Genomic DNA, 13,447 nt, shown 5'->3' with positions numbered 1-13,447 from the left:
TGATACAGCATGAGAGGTTATATCGGAAGACTTGGGCAGAGATAAGTCCCATTAAAATGGGAGGGGGTTATCTAATCTGTTCTTAAGCTTTCTGTGGGCACTTTAATTTGCTTGTGAAATGTATGTAGAACAGATAGAGCCCTGGAGTGAGTCAGTAAAATTTAATGTTAAAGATAAACCTGGGAATCAAGGTTCCTCTTTATTTTTGTGTTGTATTTGTTACGTCTTTGAAACTAGTGGCAAGCTGTGAATGCTGGACCTCTCACTGAGGGCCAGGTGAACTGCTGATGCCACTGGCAGCTTTATTCAACATATTTTTAATTTTTTTTTTTTTTTTTTTAGCATTTTTTTCTGCTTTGTAATACCTTTGCTATGGATAAGCGCTTCTGGTCAGATGGTGCTGATGCTTTTATGGTTTTCAGTAATAGCTCTGCCCAAGGTGGCCCTAGTGCTGCTCTTTCAGAATAAGGAGCAGTGTGTGAATTTATTCTTTCTGTGGCTTCTTTTCCTCAAACCCCTGCACCACTTTGCAGCTGATACTGATGCCCTTTGCTTTCAGACAGGCAAAACTGCATCTGGTGCCACCATGTGTATTGTCCAAGGCAAGACCGAAAAAAGGAGGACAGTTCAATTTTCTGTGTCAAGTAGATAAGTCGGGATGGGAGCCATCAGCTCTGAGGGAGCTGTGTGTGCTGCCCCATCCTAGATAAGGTGCCTGTGAGGAACAGGCTGCCTCATACCTGATTTTTCCTTCTTGGAGCAGACCAGTAGTTGAGGACTCAGCAGTGGACTGTGTCTGCGCCCACCTCCCCCAATACCAGCAAATGACTGCCCAGAAGCAATGCCTGGTAGGGGGAATTATAGCTGTCTCCTTACAGCCCTTCTTCCCAGGGGTGGCATTTAGGGCAGCACAGAGTAAATTTGCTTCTCTCTTCTTTCCTTGCTGGGGAAAGATTGATAGATGTAAGGAGGAGAGCGCAGGAAGGCTGGGAACCATTTAACTTACTTCTATTACTTTCAATTATGACTTACATTATTACAATTATTACTTTCACTAATAATTACACCTGGACTTCTCTGGTGGAGCAGTAGTCTGAGAACAGCCAAGATGCCTCAGAGGTATTGGTGCTAAAACTGTGCATGATATGAAGCGTTTCCTGCGTCCTTCTATATGAATGGTACGTCCTAGCCATTCTACTTTCTAAAGAGTTTTTCTTTCCTCTATTTAGTTGAATCCTGATTTTTTAGAAGTTGTTTTCTGGTCCACGCCCATTTCAGGAAGGAGGTTAAACAGCATTTCATCTTTACTTTAGATAGTAATCTTTATAACCATAAGGAGGCTGCAAATCTGAAGAAAAGGGGGGGGACAGATGGATGCGTAAGGTTTTGCTCTACTTGCTGTGTTGTATTTGTGATTCTGGTTTTGCTTGTATGCATTTTTCACTGGTAACTTTATACAAATATGGCAAATAATGAAGTACCTGTAATTCCTGAGATTCTGTGTTCTACTTTGTATAAATACGGTCCCAATACATCGAGGCAATAGTGGACCCTTTTCTAACTCTAATCCTCCTCACTTGAATATCCAAGTGCTTTCCAGTAACCAGTTATCTTACATAATTGCTAATTTTTCTCTGAGGGCAGGAAGCTTCGCTTCTGTCTTACAGAAAGAAACTGAGCTACCGGGCTGAATGCATTATTCCTTTGTGTTACATGCAAAGCCTGCTGCTGCTGAAGTAGGAATTTTCCCTAAATACAATTCCAGCTTTACAACAAGAATATTACAGAGTAGGTACTGCTGGTGACACTTTGGAGTTTTTTAATGTACAGGAGCCCTTCTGTTTTTATTTCACTTCATTACATGCACCGTTCATTTTGCTATTTGCTATTTTGCTCTAGCTCCAAATCAGAGTAGACCTCCTGGAGAAGCTAATAGCGGGAATGTAAACCCTGCTGGGAGCTACCTGTGTCCTGCTGTTTCGTTGCTGCAGAGGAGTTGCTGACTCAGTAGCAGGAGTTCATCAAAACCGGAGCACTTCGGTAGTTGCTTGTGGTATTCACAGATCTCAATGCAAAGTCCTTATCGAAGTGTGTGACATTTTAGGCCCTTTGTTGGCGTCTGACTTCTACTGCATGTACATTCATTAATTTTAAGGATTTAGTGAAGGGTTTAGATTCTTCCTGCAAATTGTTTGGCTTCTGCAATGAATTTTTCACAATTTGTGGTGTTTGATCATGTAACATTTCAGGAATTGCCTCACTTAGCTGCCTTCCTGTTTGTCCCCCTCCAGTTTCATTGAACAACTTTGAAAACCGTGCGAACTGTAAAATGTATGAGTTCCTCAAAGATTACTGAGATATCTGTGGAAAGACTGGAATAGTCAGAGTCAAACTTATTCTTGATTTTGTCCATAAATCTGGTCATTGTTGTACTGACAGTAATTGCTTTTGCGTATGGTCAGACTTGAATACACTGGCTTTAAAAGTTGACTATGCGATATATTGTTTCATTCTAAGTGGCATCAGAAACTAAGCCTACACAGAAGACAAACAGTGAATACGTGTTATGTATTTCCAGATATTGTCAAAATTGGTGAGAGTCTTCCTTAATGGAAGAACATCAAGATCAGTATTTGACTGGAATTGATTTGAATGGTTGATACTGAGGTTAAAAGAAGGAAAATAGCCTGATTTCATTGAGAGAATTAGAGGGGTAATTGGACCACAGCTTGCGATGGATGATAATGGTTAGCACGGTGAGATAGATTTCAAGCTAGAACTGATCTGGCTATTTGGATTTTTTTTTTCCCCTGCATATTTTTGAGGTGTGGAGTAATGTATCCAACATGGGGGAAGGATCGTTTCTTGGACAGTCAGATCTACTGCCAAACTCTGGATTGTGGAAATACCTTATTATCCAGTTGGTAAAAATGACAGGGTTAGGCTTTTTAAACATAAAATATAAATTTGCATTTTAAAAAACTTACCTAAACCTAAACAGAATTTGAGCCTTAAGAGCTGTGGCTCTGAGGATGGATGTGAAGCATAAAGAGACTTCCTGTGGCCGCTGCCATGAACTTTCATAGCCTCATTTCTCCTTCTGTCTCCAGCTGTTGTGTTCTTCACATGGGTATGGAACTGATGCAAACTATTCTGATTTGCCCAGAAAAGCTCTTAAGCCCTGCAAATCAGCTCCAAGGGACTGTAATGATTTTTGTGACATCTCCTTAACCTTCTATATACACTTAAAAAGAGATCTTTTTATCAGAACAGAATGCTTTGATTGTTTTTTTGGGTAAGTTACTTTGCATTTATGTATTATGTGTCATAGACAGTGGCATTTTAAAAGTGAACGTAAAATGCTTTCACAGCATCACTAAGGTTGGAAAGGACCTTCAAGATCATCAAGTCCAACCATTAATCCAGTGCCACTGTGTCCCCTAAACCATGTCCTGAAGCACCACATCCACACGTTTTTTGAACACTTCCAGAGATAGTGACTCCACCACCTCCCTGGGCAACCTGTTCCAATGCTTGACCACCCTCTTGGTGAAGAAATTTTTCCTAATATCCAATTTAAACCTCCCCTGGTGCAACTTGAGGCCACTTCCTCTTGTCCTATCACTGGTTACTTGGGAGAAGAGACCAACACCCTCGTGGCCACAACCCCCTTTCAGGTAGTTGTAGAGAGCGATGAGGTCTCCCCTCAGCCTTCTCTTCTCCAGACTAAACAACCCCAGTTCCCTCAGCTGCTCCTCATAAGTCTTGTGCTCCAGACCCCTCACCAGCTTCGTTGCCCTTCTCTGGACACGCTCCAGCACCTCAGCATCCTTCTTGTAGTGAGGGACCCAACACTGACCACGGTATTCGAGGTGCGGCCTCACCAGTGTTGAGTACAGGGGCACAATCACTTCCCTACTCTTTTGATTTAATTGATATTAAATGTTTCAGTTAACATAAAAAAGGACATTGTAGGGAAAAAAAAAAAAACAAAAACAACTTACGTACTCATTTACGGAATGTGACCAAATTTTAAACTTTCAAAATTCACTGTGAATCTTCCATTCCCACACCACTCCGCATGTATGCCAAAATGTAGTTGCAGAACTGCACCAGATAAAGTAATAGCTTTAATGAAGCAGGAGATAACTTCATAGAAAGGAAATTACATTTGTGAACTGTGTATACCTGTATATGGGAATATATGTTTTATGGCAGCAAGATGCTGTGACCCTTTTTCAACTCAGGCTTTCACAATGAATATTCTATCTAGATATCAGTCTCAGTTTTTCGGTAAAGAACTTTGAACTCTGGCTAAGAGGTTTATGTTATCATGAAGTATATATAATAAAAAGGAGAGGAACAGGGCTGTCACGGCTGCTCTGGAATATCTCTTTTAAGTAGTTCCTTTACATGCAGGGTAGGCTAACCTTTGAAGCTGAAATGTTCCCAGCATTAACATATGACTTCCCAACAAGAGCCCCCCGCCTCGCCTTTTTCCCAACTTCTACGAAGGGATGCTTAGTTTAAAAATAGGCAGTTACTTGCTTAGATTTAAACATTTAACCAGAATCTCCTTATTAAGTTGGAAGCAGGAAAAAGCTATAGAAATTGAGATGCAAATAGAGCTTTCAAACTGACTGCTGGAAGTGGTATGCTGTTCTTCTAACACCATGTCTTTTAGCCTTCTCAAAGCTAAATGTCTACTGGCTTTCTAGTCACTCTCTGCCAATCCTATGGAGAGAGATGCATTTAATAACAAATATGCGTCATCCTTCCCTGGCACCTGCCTTAGGTGGGGCTGGAAAGCCCTCGGGAGGTATTTACTTGCTGCCTAAACGTCTTGGATGGTAAAGCTGTACAAGACTGTTCCCACCTGGACACTGTGAGCTGTCTGTTTTCTTAATATATTTTTGTCTTATGTTCCATTTCCTGGTGTTCAGAAGAAGTTCCAAACACCATATTTTTCAGAGATTGGAAATCACTCTGCTTTCTGCCTTACTGCTTATGGCATCAGCTTGGGTGCATTACAATGTCTCAGAAAAGCTCTTGTGTAACACCTTGTTGCTGAAGGATAGTTTGTGGTATTTTCAAATAATTTGCAGTTCATTTTGTTCTTTTATTCTGGCTTTTTCAGGAAATGGGAAATAATCCTCATATGATTTGGGAAGCCCTTTAGAAATATGGGCACTGTTGACCTTAAACATAAGGTGAAAATAGTACCAAGTGTATACAAGTGAAGCTACACTGTAAACGTGTAGCAAATAACTTTAATGCTGCTGGGCACACTTTTCAAAAATACCTTAGAACTGACATTCTCAAGAGTGATTTGGGCCCTGTGGCGTAACTCTTCACAAGTCTTGTTGTAGGTTCCTGAGTCACTTCACAGGTAAAAGTTTTCCATGTCATCCTTATTAGTAGCCAATAGCTCCATGATGTTTTTTCCCCTCTCTCTCTCTTCCTCAGCTCCCTTTTTTAGATACTGGATACTTCTTTTATCACAATGGCATTGCCAAGGCCAGAAGAAGACGCAGTCTTCAACACAAGCTTCATCTGGAAAAGGATTCCAGGGTAAGTGTTTCATCGTTATGTGCACCTGTCATGTTTTCTTTGTGACACAGACAGTTTTTTTTATGAGATCAGGGTGATGATCAAATCTGTGGTTATGGCTACGTTTGTTTTCTCCATGCTTGTTTCAGGCTTGGTGACTGCTATATACACACACCTCCCAAACAGCCTTAGCTTTTATTTTTGTTTCACTACTGCAAATAATCTTACATCTTCTGAGATATATTCTCTCTCCAGTAAGTCTCAGTGATGCTATAACCTCCAGGACATCTCAGTGCACTGTGTCTCTGTACTGTTGGGAGGGGCCATCCAGAGTACATCCCACAGTCATCCTCCACAGACATTGTGCTAGTCCATGGGTCCTCCAGCCCAGAATACCTTGTGGTGTGAATGGTGGCATTTTCTCTGCAGTCACACTGGGACTTTTTCTCAGGGAATTGTGTACACTCCAGATGCTAAGAGAGTGTATGCTGTGATAGAATCATACAATAGTTCGGGTTGGAAGGGACCTTTAAAGGTCATCTAGTCCAACCCCCTTGCAGTGAGCAGGGACGTCTTCAGCTAGATCACATTGCTCAGAGCCCTGTCCTACCTGACCTGGAATGTTTCCAGGGCCAGGGCATCCACCACCTCTCTGGGCAACCTGTGCCAGTGTTTCACCAGACTCATTGTGAAAAATGTCTTCCTTATATGTAGTCTAAATCTGCCCTTTTTTAGTTTAAATCCATTACCCCTTGTCCTATCACAACAGGCCCTGCTAAAAAGTTTGTCCCCATCTTTCTTATAAGCTCCCTTTAAGTACTGGAAGGCTGCAGTAAGGTCTCCCTGGAGCCTTCTCTTCTCCAGGCTGAACAACCCCAAGTCTCTCAGCCTGTCTTCATAGGAGAGGTGTTCCATCCCTGTGATCATTTTTGTGGTCTTCTCTGGACCTACTCCAAGAGGTCCATGTCCTTCCTGTGCTGAGGGCTCCAGAGCTGGATGAAGGACAACAGGTGGGGTCTCACCAGAGTTGGAGTAAAAGGGCAGAATCTCCTCCCTTGAACTGCTGGCCACGCTTCTTGTGATGCAGCCCAGTGTACGGTTGGCCTTCTGGGCTGCGAGCGTACATTGTCAGCTCGTGTCCAGCTTTTCATCTGCCAGTACTCCCTCAGTATTTCTTTTAGAGGCTCTTGCTCACAGTCTGCAGATGGTGTGCTCCATTTTCAGAAGCATAAACCACTCAGTAGGGAAGGGCCCCTTTTGCGGAAGGCTCTGAGCTGGCACTAGCAAATTCTTTTTCCTTCGAAGTCCTTACACCAGTATAATGCTGGGTTGGAGTGGGGCCAAGTAGCACAAAAAGTGTATTTACTGCCCAAAGAAGGTAGGTAAGCCTGAGGAATGATATCATGACAGCAAATGGATTATTTTTTAATCCTTCAGTAGGCTTTAAATTCTCTGCACTGTGAGTAAAAAAGAGGGGGGAACAATTTTACTCGAGACAGAATTTTATTGCCAGATATTATATGGTATTGGAACACCTACAAAAATGAAAAACTGAGTAGGAAGAAAAGAAAAATAGGTTAAATAAGATCATAGTTGTTGTTGTGACGCCAGACCAAGCAAGGTCTGATGAATTCCCGGCTTAATTTTCTTAGTTCTGCAGAAATTTCAAGTGGTTGTGGGCCCAGGTCCAACTGGGATGCACGTGGCTGGTTGCTCCTGGCTGGGAGCCATGTCAGCAAACTACATAGGTTCCAGGTGCTGCCAGCCCCCATCACTTCATCCTGAGATGCTAAGAGCTGAGTGCTGGCAGGTTCCCTGGGGCTGCTGCTGGTCTTCCAGTGCTCTGAGGTACATCTTCCTAGCCCCCTTCTCTAAAGCTGCTACCAGGTACAGGTGAGGGGCTGTGAGGAAGAGACCCATCCAACCTGCCTTGAATAGACATTCTCAGGCTTCCCTCCTTTTGTTTACCAAGCAGGGATCACAAAGTAAACTGTTCAGAAACCATCTACAATTAGTGGATACTAAGCAAATGTCCTGAGAGAGGTGTCTTTCATTTTCCTGAACCACCCAATCTTGTTAAAAGCCATTTCAGAAAAAGCATACAACTAAGTACGTTGCAAACTACTGACTGAGTACAGTCATTGTGCAGGTGACTCTGTGCTGGAAATAAATAATTCTGTAAGTCTCTGAAAATTTTACAAATATCTATGGTATTTGTATGAATCCACCAGTTCTCACTGCAGCCTCAGTATTACGTGGCTGAGCACTCCCATTCTAAGTCCAGACTGGCTCTTGCCTGTACTTCTTGACTAAGTGTCTGCAGTGCTATGAAGAACAGCTTAAATGAATCTACCTTCTCATTCAGAGATGTTCTCTTCTGCAGTCATCTGAGATTTGCGGTTTCTAGACTGAGTTGGCTTCTGGCATGTGCAATGAAATCTCATTTTTGCTGTTAAACTCCACTTCTTCCTGATGCTGCATACCAATGGCTCGTCTCTCCTTGGCTCCCTCCTTTAATCTCAGGGAATGAAGCCGTGTGTTGAAATAACTAAGAATATCTCCTGTGTGAGGAAAAGGATGATCCTGGGGCTATCCTAAGCTTGCAGGTTACACTGTGGGATGGAAGCAACATTTAATTTCCACAAGTAACGTGACATTTTCTCACCTAGCCTTCCTACTTGCTGTCCTGTTGGATAGTCCTTGAGCTCTTACGATACCATATAGGTCAGCTGCTTTTCGTAACACAGTTTGAGAGCAATTAAAATCATTACTCTTATTTCCCTTCTTTCTTTTATACATGGAGTTTGGAGAAGTCATTAACATTCCTGTCATATTTGCATGTAAATGGAAACATGAGTTGTGTTAACAGTACTTAATTTCAAACTCCAAAATTAATTTCTAAGTTTAATGGCAGCTTTCTAGACCATTTACATTCAATTTTACTTAGCAACAAATGTCAGCACTGTCATGGTTAATATGCTAACACATGAAGCCAAGAATAAAATGTTCCTGTTGTCAGGCTAGCCAGGAAGCAAACTTCCACCACAGGGCCTTGCAAATCTCTCAGGAACCATTATGGTAAATGCTGTAGTTGCTTAGCTCTACCCAAATGTTGTGAGAAAGTGGGCTGCAGTTATTCTGTATACTTTTCACTTTTAAGGAGATTACAATTCCTAGCTAATTTTAATTATTAGTTGCAAAACAGCACAGATGTTCACTCAATTAATTAATGTTCTTTAATCAAGTAAGTCCCTTGAGGAACTATGTCAGTTTTTCAAGAGTCTGTGGAGATAGATGGCAGAACACTATGCAAACATGTTACTGCATCATTTTCATGTTCTGCACGTCTTTTGAAATGCTCGAAAAAGCTTTGTTGTGTAAAATTTCCTGAATGTTTTTACCAAAATAATTTGGAGATATGCTAAACATATACAGCGATTGTATGATAAACATCATTGCTGTCAAGGGAGTGGGAGTGGAGCATTATTAAGGTGCCTTCCTAGAGATCCTTCAGGAACTGAATCTTTGTCTGAGGAACTGCCTCAAATGTGATTGATTTGACATTATTTAGTACAGTGGTGTTGCTGAAGCCTGAAGCAGTACTGGCAGCAGGTGAAAGCATATATGATAGTGTCATATAGTGTGTTGTGCTACTGTACTGTTCCAGAAAAAAGCGCAGGCGCACGAAGCACCATGGCTTTTGCTATCAGTACAGCCCTCTCAGGGATCCTCCTGTCAGGATGGCAAATGCCACAGTGAATTGAACTACTTCAAATGGAGACTGTTTAGGTGTTTACATTGTATTCTCTGAGGTACCAAGAACCTTCCAGGAGAGGTTTGTGCAGAAACAACTCTTGTGTCAGTTGTGGGTTTCCCCAATTTGCAGGTGTACTTGGATTTTGTTATTTTACCATATGTGTCTTTGGCACCAAATAGATTTTTGGCTGGGAAAAATGTCCCTTTAACATTTTTTACATGTTAAAGCTGGAAATTTTAATGAGATAAGACATAGCAGCAAGATACCCAGCATTCTCCATGTGAAATTGCATTTTCATCTGCCTTTATCTGTTAATTGTTTTAGCTGAAATTTCTCAGACCAAAAGGTCAGCTATTAGGCTTGGTTTGCCTTGGGAAACTTCAGTTAAGTAGCTGCTGTACTTTGCTCTGGACCTGCAGGCAGGGTGGCAGTTTTTGCCATGACCCCAGCGCAGCAGGAAGAAACAGCAGGGTGACAGCAGGGCCCAGAGTGACATAAAACCAATGAGGAGTCTGAGTAGGATGAGACCAGACATCAGCATGAAGGTGAGGAGAAAATAAGTGGGATAGGCTGGAACAAGAGCACAGCATCAGAAAAAAGGTTGAGTGATTTGGGCATGGAGCCAGCCCACGAGCTGAGGACATGGAGAAGCGCAGGGATAGACTGGAGAGACTGGAAATGAGTGTCCACATGGACAGCACAGCATGCTACCTCCTGAGTGCAGGTCACAATGGGATCTTAGAGCTAGGTGACCTTTTCAAAGGGAGACTTCCCTGTGAGCAGGGGGAAATAACAGCTTCTGTAAGAGCAAACTTTGGTTTTAATTATGAGGAATAGTGGTATGTTTCATCAATGTGATTGCTCTGGAAAAGTAACTAAGAAATAGGGAGATATTTCATACTGTCTTGTTTGTTAGGTTTCGTGTCTCTGAAAAGTACCGTAGAGGCAGGATGGGAAGCGGAGACCTTTCCTGTTCCACCATAGCTAAAAGAAAACCATGGGATTTGCTTCATTTTGATTTTCAAAACTGACTGAGATTGTGGCCTCCTATGGCGAGACTCAGCTGTATTATTAATAAATGTTTTGAAAAGTGGCCACATAAGTAAAAGGAAAGAAAAAATGCACGGTTGTTGTGATACCTTTCAGAGCAATACTTTTGTATTTTTGCTGTTGTTGGGTGTTTTCTGTTAGTAAATAGTCTTCCACTGAAGAAGCAAGAGTTGAAACACAGTTTGTTCTCTCAAAGATTATTTTGCTTTCTTTCAAGTTTTAGATAAAACCATTTTCCTCCCACACAGTCTCTTCTGTCAGACAGCTGCCAAGATTAATCCCACTCAAGAAAGAGGCTTTAATATACAGAGAAGAGCAGAGTCCCATTACTGATACCTATATGCAAGTTCATCTGTGTTGGTATTGGGGGAATAAATACATACATGCAGAGGAGGGAAGGTGAAATGAAAACCTTCCACTGAGAGTGAGTTTGGCACTTAGATGATGCCTTCTTTGGAAAGAAACGTCCCAGTGATGGCAATTGTTACGTTGCAGAAAGGGATTAGAAAGGGAGACTTGGCCGATACCCGTGCCGATATGCAAGTCTGGGGAGGGCAGATGCATAGCTGCTTCAAGTAGCCTCTGGGTGCCCAGGGTTAAAAGTGCTCCCAAACTGCTTGTGCCATGGGACAAGGGAAGAAAAGAGGGCTGTAAATGCAAAGGATCTAAGCTTTTAATTAACTAAACAAAAATCTTCCATATCCTTCCTTGCCTCAGATCCCTCCCATGCCCCCTTAACATGACTAGCTTGTGGTTGGACCATTGCAGACTGTGAAGGCAGAAGTGCCCTGTCATGCTAGGCAGGGGGTTGCCAAGTTCTGCCAGAGGTGGGTATTTCATCCATGGTCACCTTTAACTTGGGAAAAGAAGGCCAGCAGCTTGGGAAGAGCACTGCAGCTTAATAAGCAGCAGCCCTTAGCAATGGCAGTGTAATGCAAGTCCACTTTCAGTGCTCTTTCTGGCAGTGTTAATGATAGGCTTGAGATGGGTTAAAGGTGAAGCCTTTTGACTCTGTTCCCTTAGATGCCAGCACAGATCTCCCCCTTTGAAAAAATGAAAATCTTCCTGATGAGATCAGGAGAGGCCCGATTTCCTCGGTTCTCCTCAGTTCTCCAGCGAGTGTAGAGCGCAGTGACCTGGGGATGTATGATGTAGGAGCCATTGTAGCTTTCCTTGCAGATTTGGTAGGATCTCTGTAATGTCTGTGGATGTGTAACCTGTTTCTCCAGCCTTCTGGTACTGGAGACACACAATTCTGTCCCTGGAATATAGCAATAAGAGCATCTTACAGGTTTTTTTAAATGGCTATATTTCACATCTTCACTCCTGCTCCATGCCCCACATCTTGATTCCCCAGCTTCCTGGCCAGTGGCAGTGATTTTTCAATCCCTGGTAAGTTTCTGCTCAAACCTGGGAAGGTATCCTGTAATGCTTCTTCCCTCTGAGAAGAAAGGTGCTCGTGCCCGAGAGCAAAGGGGCAGCAATACCAAAACCCATCCTGTAGGAAAGGGCCAGCACTTGACCTGTGCACTGTTGTAATCCTGCTGTCGATTTCCTTTGTGGGTAGAGGGATTAATTTCCATGCAGTTCACCCCAGCAGTGACCCCAGATCTATACAAAATTTTCAACCTCTGTGAGGATAAGTGTTATATAGAGTAAATGTAATGCCCAAGACTTCCTGCCCTGTCTCAGATCTTGGCGGGGAGGCTTCAGGTCCCCCGTCCAGTACTCTGCCATGCAGGGAGATACGCATATGTGTGGAAAGAGAGAAGGATGGGAGAAAATGGCAAGGTAAAAAGCCCTTCATGTTTTCAGCTCTTTTATGTAAATTCATGCTGCAGATGGTAGAGGTGACAGACTTCCTAATGAAGTCTATTAGCATTTTGCCCCAATCCATGCTATCATGGGACTGGCATGCTGGTAAGATTATGCCCAGGAAAAGTTTGTAGCTGCCATCAATTTTATGAAACTATGGGGCAGCATTACATGAGCATTGGTTTTATCCTTCTGGAAGGAAATGGAACATTAAGTAATAAAAGCTCTGCTTAAGTACCTGTAATAAATATTGAACAGCCAAGGAAAATTTGTTAGAGGAAATGTCGTCTTTGCAGTGCTGAAAAAGCCCCAGCCACCCCCAAACTTAAACACTGGTGGTTGAAGCTGCATTGCCAGCTTGTTCACCAGTCAAGAACTGAAGACGTTTTTGGTGTCAATCATCGTGACAAAGTGAAGCATATTGTGCAGAAAACAGGCAGGGTCTTCCATGAATATATCCCTGGTTTATCTGTTTCTGGCCTAAGTAGTCTTATGCTTTATGCAGTGTATTTGAGGAAGGAACACCTTGAGTTCTCACTCACCTTGAGTGAGAACACTCTTGGAACACCGAGAGTGTTCTGACTTAGCTGTCTGATAAGTGAGGGGAAAAAAGTTTTCCCACTACTTCTTTCCCCCTCTTGCTCTGCTGACAGAAGAGGGTACTGTTGCGCCTCCGGAGTGCAGAGGATAAGCTAGTCTTTAGGCCATGAAATTGTTTGTTTCTGTGATAAGGTCAAAAGAAAGGTGTTGGAAAGTCGGTGAAGTAGCAAGTTTGGTTCATGACTCTACTACACATAGTATGGTAGCCTGTCTGCTGTCACTGCAAATAATGATTGCTAAATTCCCTGTGATTGCTTTTCAAAAAGTGAATATGAGGGATGCCTGTTTCTTGTTGTCCAAAGCCTTTGTAGACTCTATACATGCACAACAAGGGTTGATAGAGATTAACTGTTCACAGAAAGCCCTATTCATCTGGGTTTTGCATAGTTGAGCAACAGTGACTCCAACTGTAAAGCACTTAGCTGCTCTTTAATTGAGATATCACGATTATTGCATAGGAGTCAGTTTCTATAATAAGAATAGAAAGAACTCTCTTTCTGATATAAAAAATAATGAAGCCTAGAGTCACTCAGATACTTAAGCTGTCACTTAGGTTGACACAGTAGTCCCCTTCACTGCAGAGTGAGTATGTTAAGCATACTCACTGAAGAATTTCCTGATTTCCAAGTTTGAATTCCTGATGTTAAGTTGCAACATCGCTGGCTTATATTTGGA

General features: G+C 42.4%; 1 protein-coding gene across 2 annotated transcripts in view; it reads left to right on the top strand.

Annotated features, from left to right (window-relative positions):
• PCSK2 (proprotein convertase subtilisin/kexin type 2) overlaps nucleotides 1-13,447 on the top strand; it is a gene marked incomplete at its 3' end in the record, with an annotated part of 106,270 nt that overhangs the window by 16,301 nt on the left and 76,522 nt on the right. Inside the window, exon 2 of one of the 2 annotated variants that reach the window (XM_081997685.1) lies at nucleotides 5,467-5,571. The exons of the other annotated variant lie outside the window; for it this stretch is intronic. Within the exon in view, the coding sequence (XP_081853811.1) occupies nucleotides 5,467-5,571 (105 nt within the window). The remainder of the gene's footprint in view (nucleotides 1-5,466; nucleotides 5,572-13,447) is intronic. 2 annotated transcript variants of the gene reach the window in all.

The sequence above is a fragment of the Phaethon aethereus genome (assembly GCF_964289735.1).
Source record: "Phaethon aethereus genome assembly, chromosome: 3".
Taxonomy (NCBI): Eukaryota; Metazoa; Chordata; class Aves; order Phaethontiformes; family Phaethontidae; genus Phaethon; species Phaethon aethereus.
Note: the sequence above shows the minus strand (reverse complement) of the source record. Positions and strands in the feature narration are given on the sequence as shown.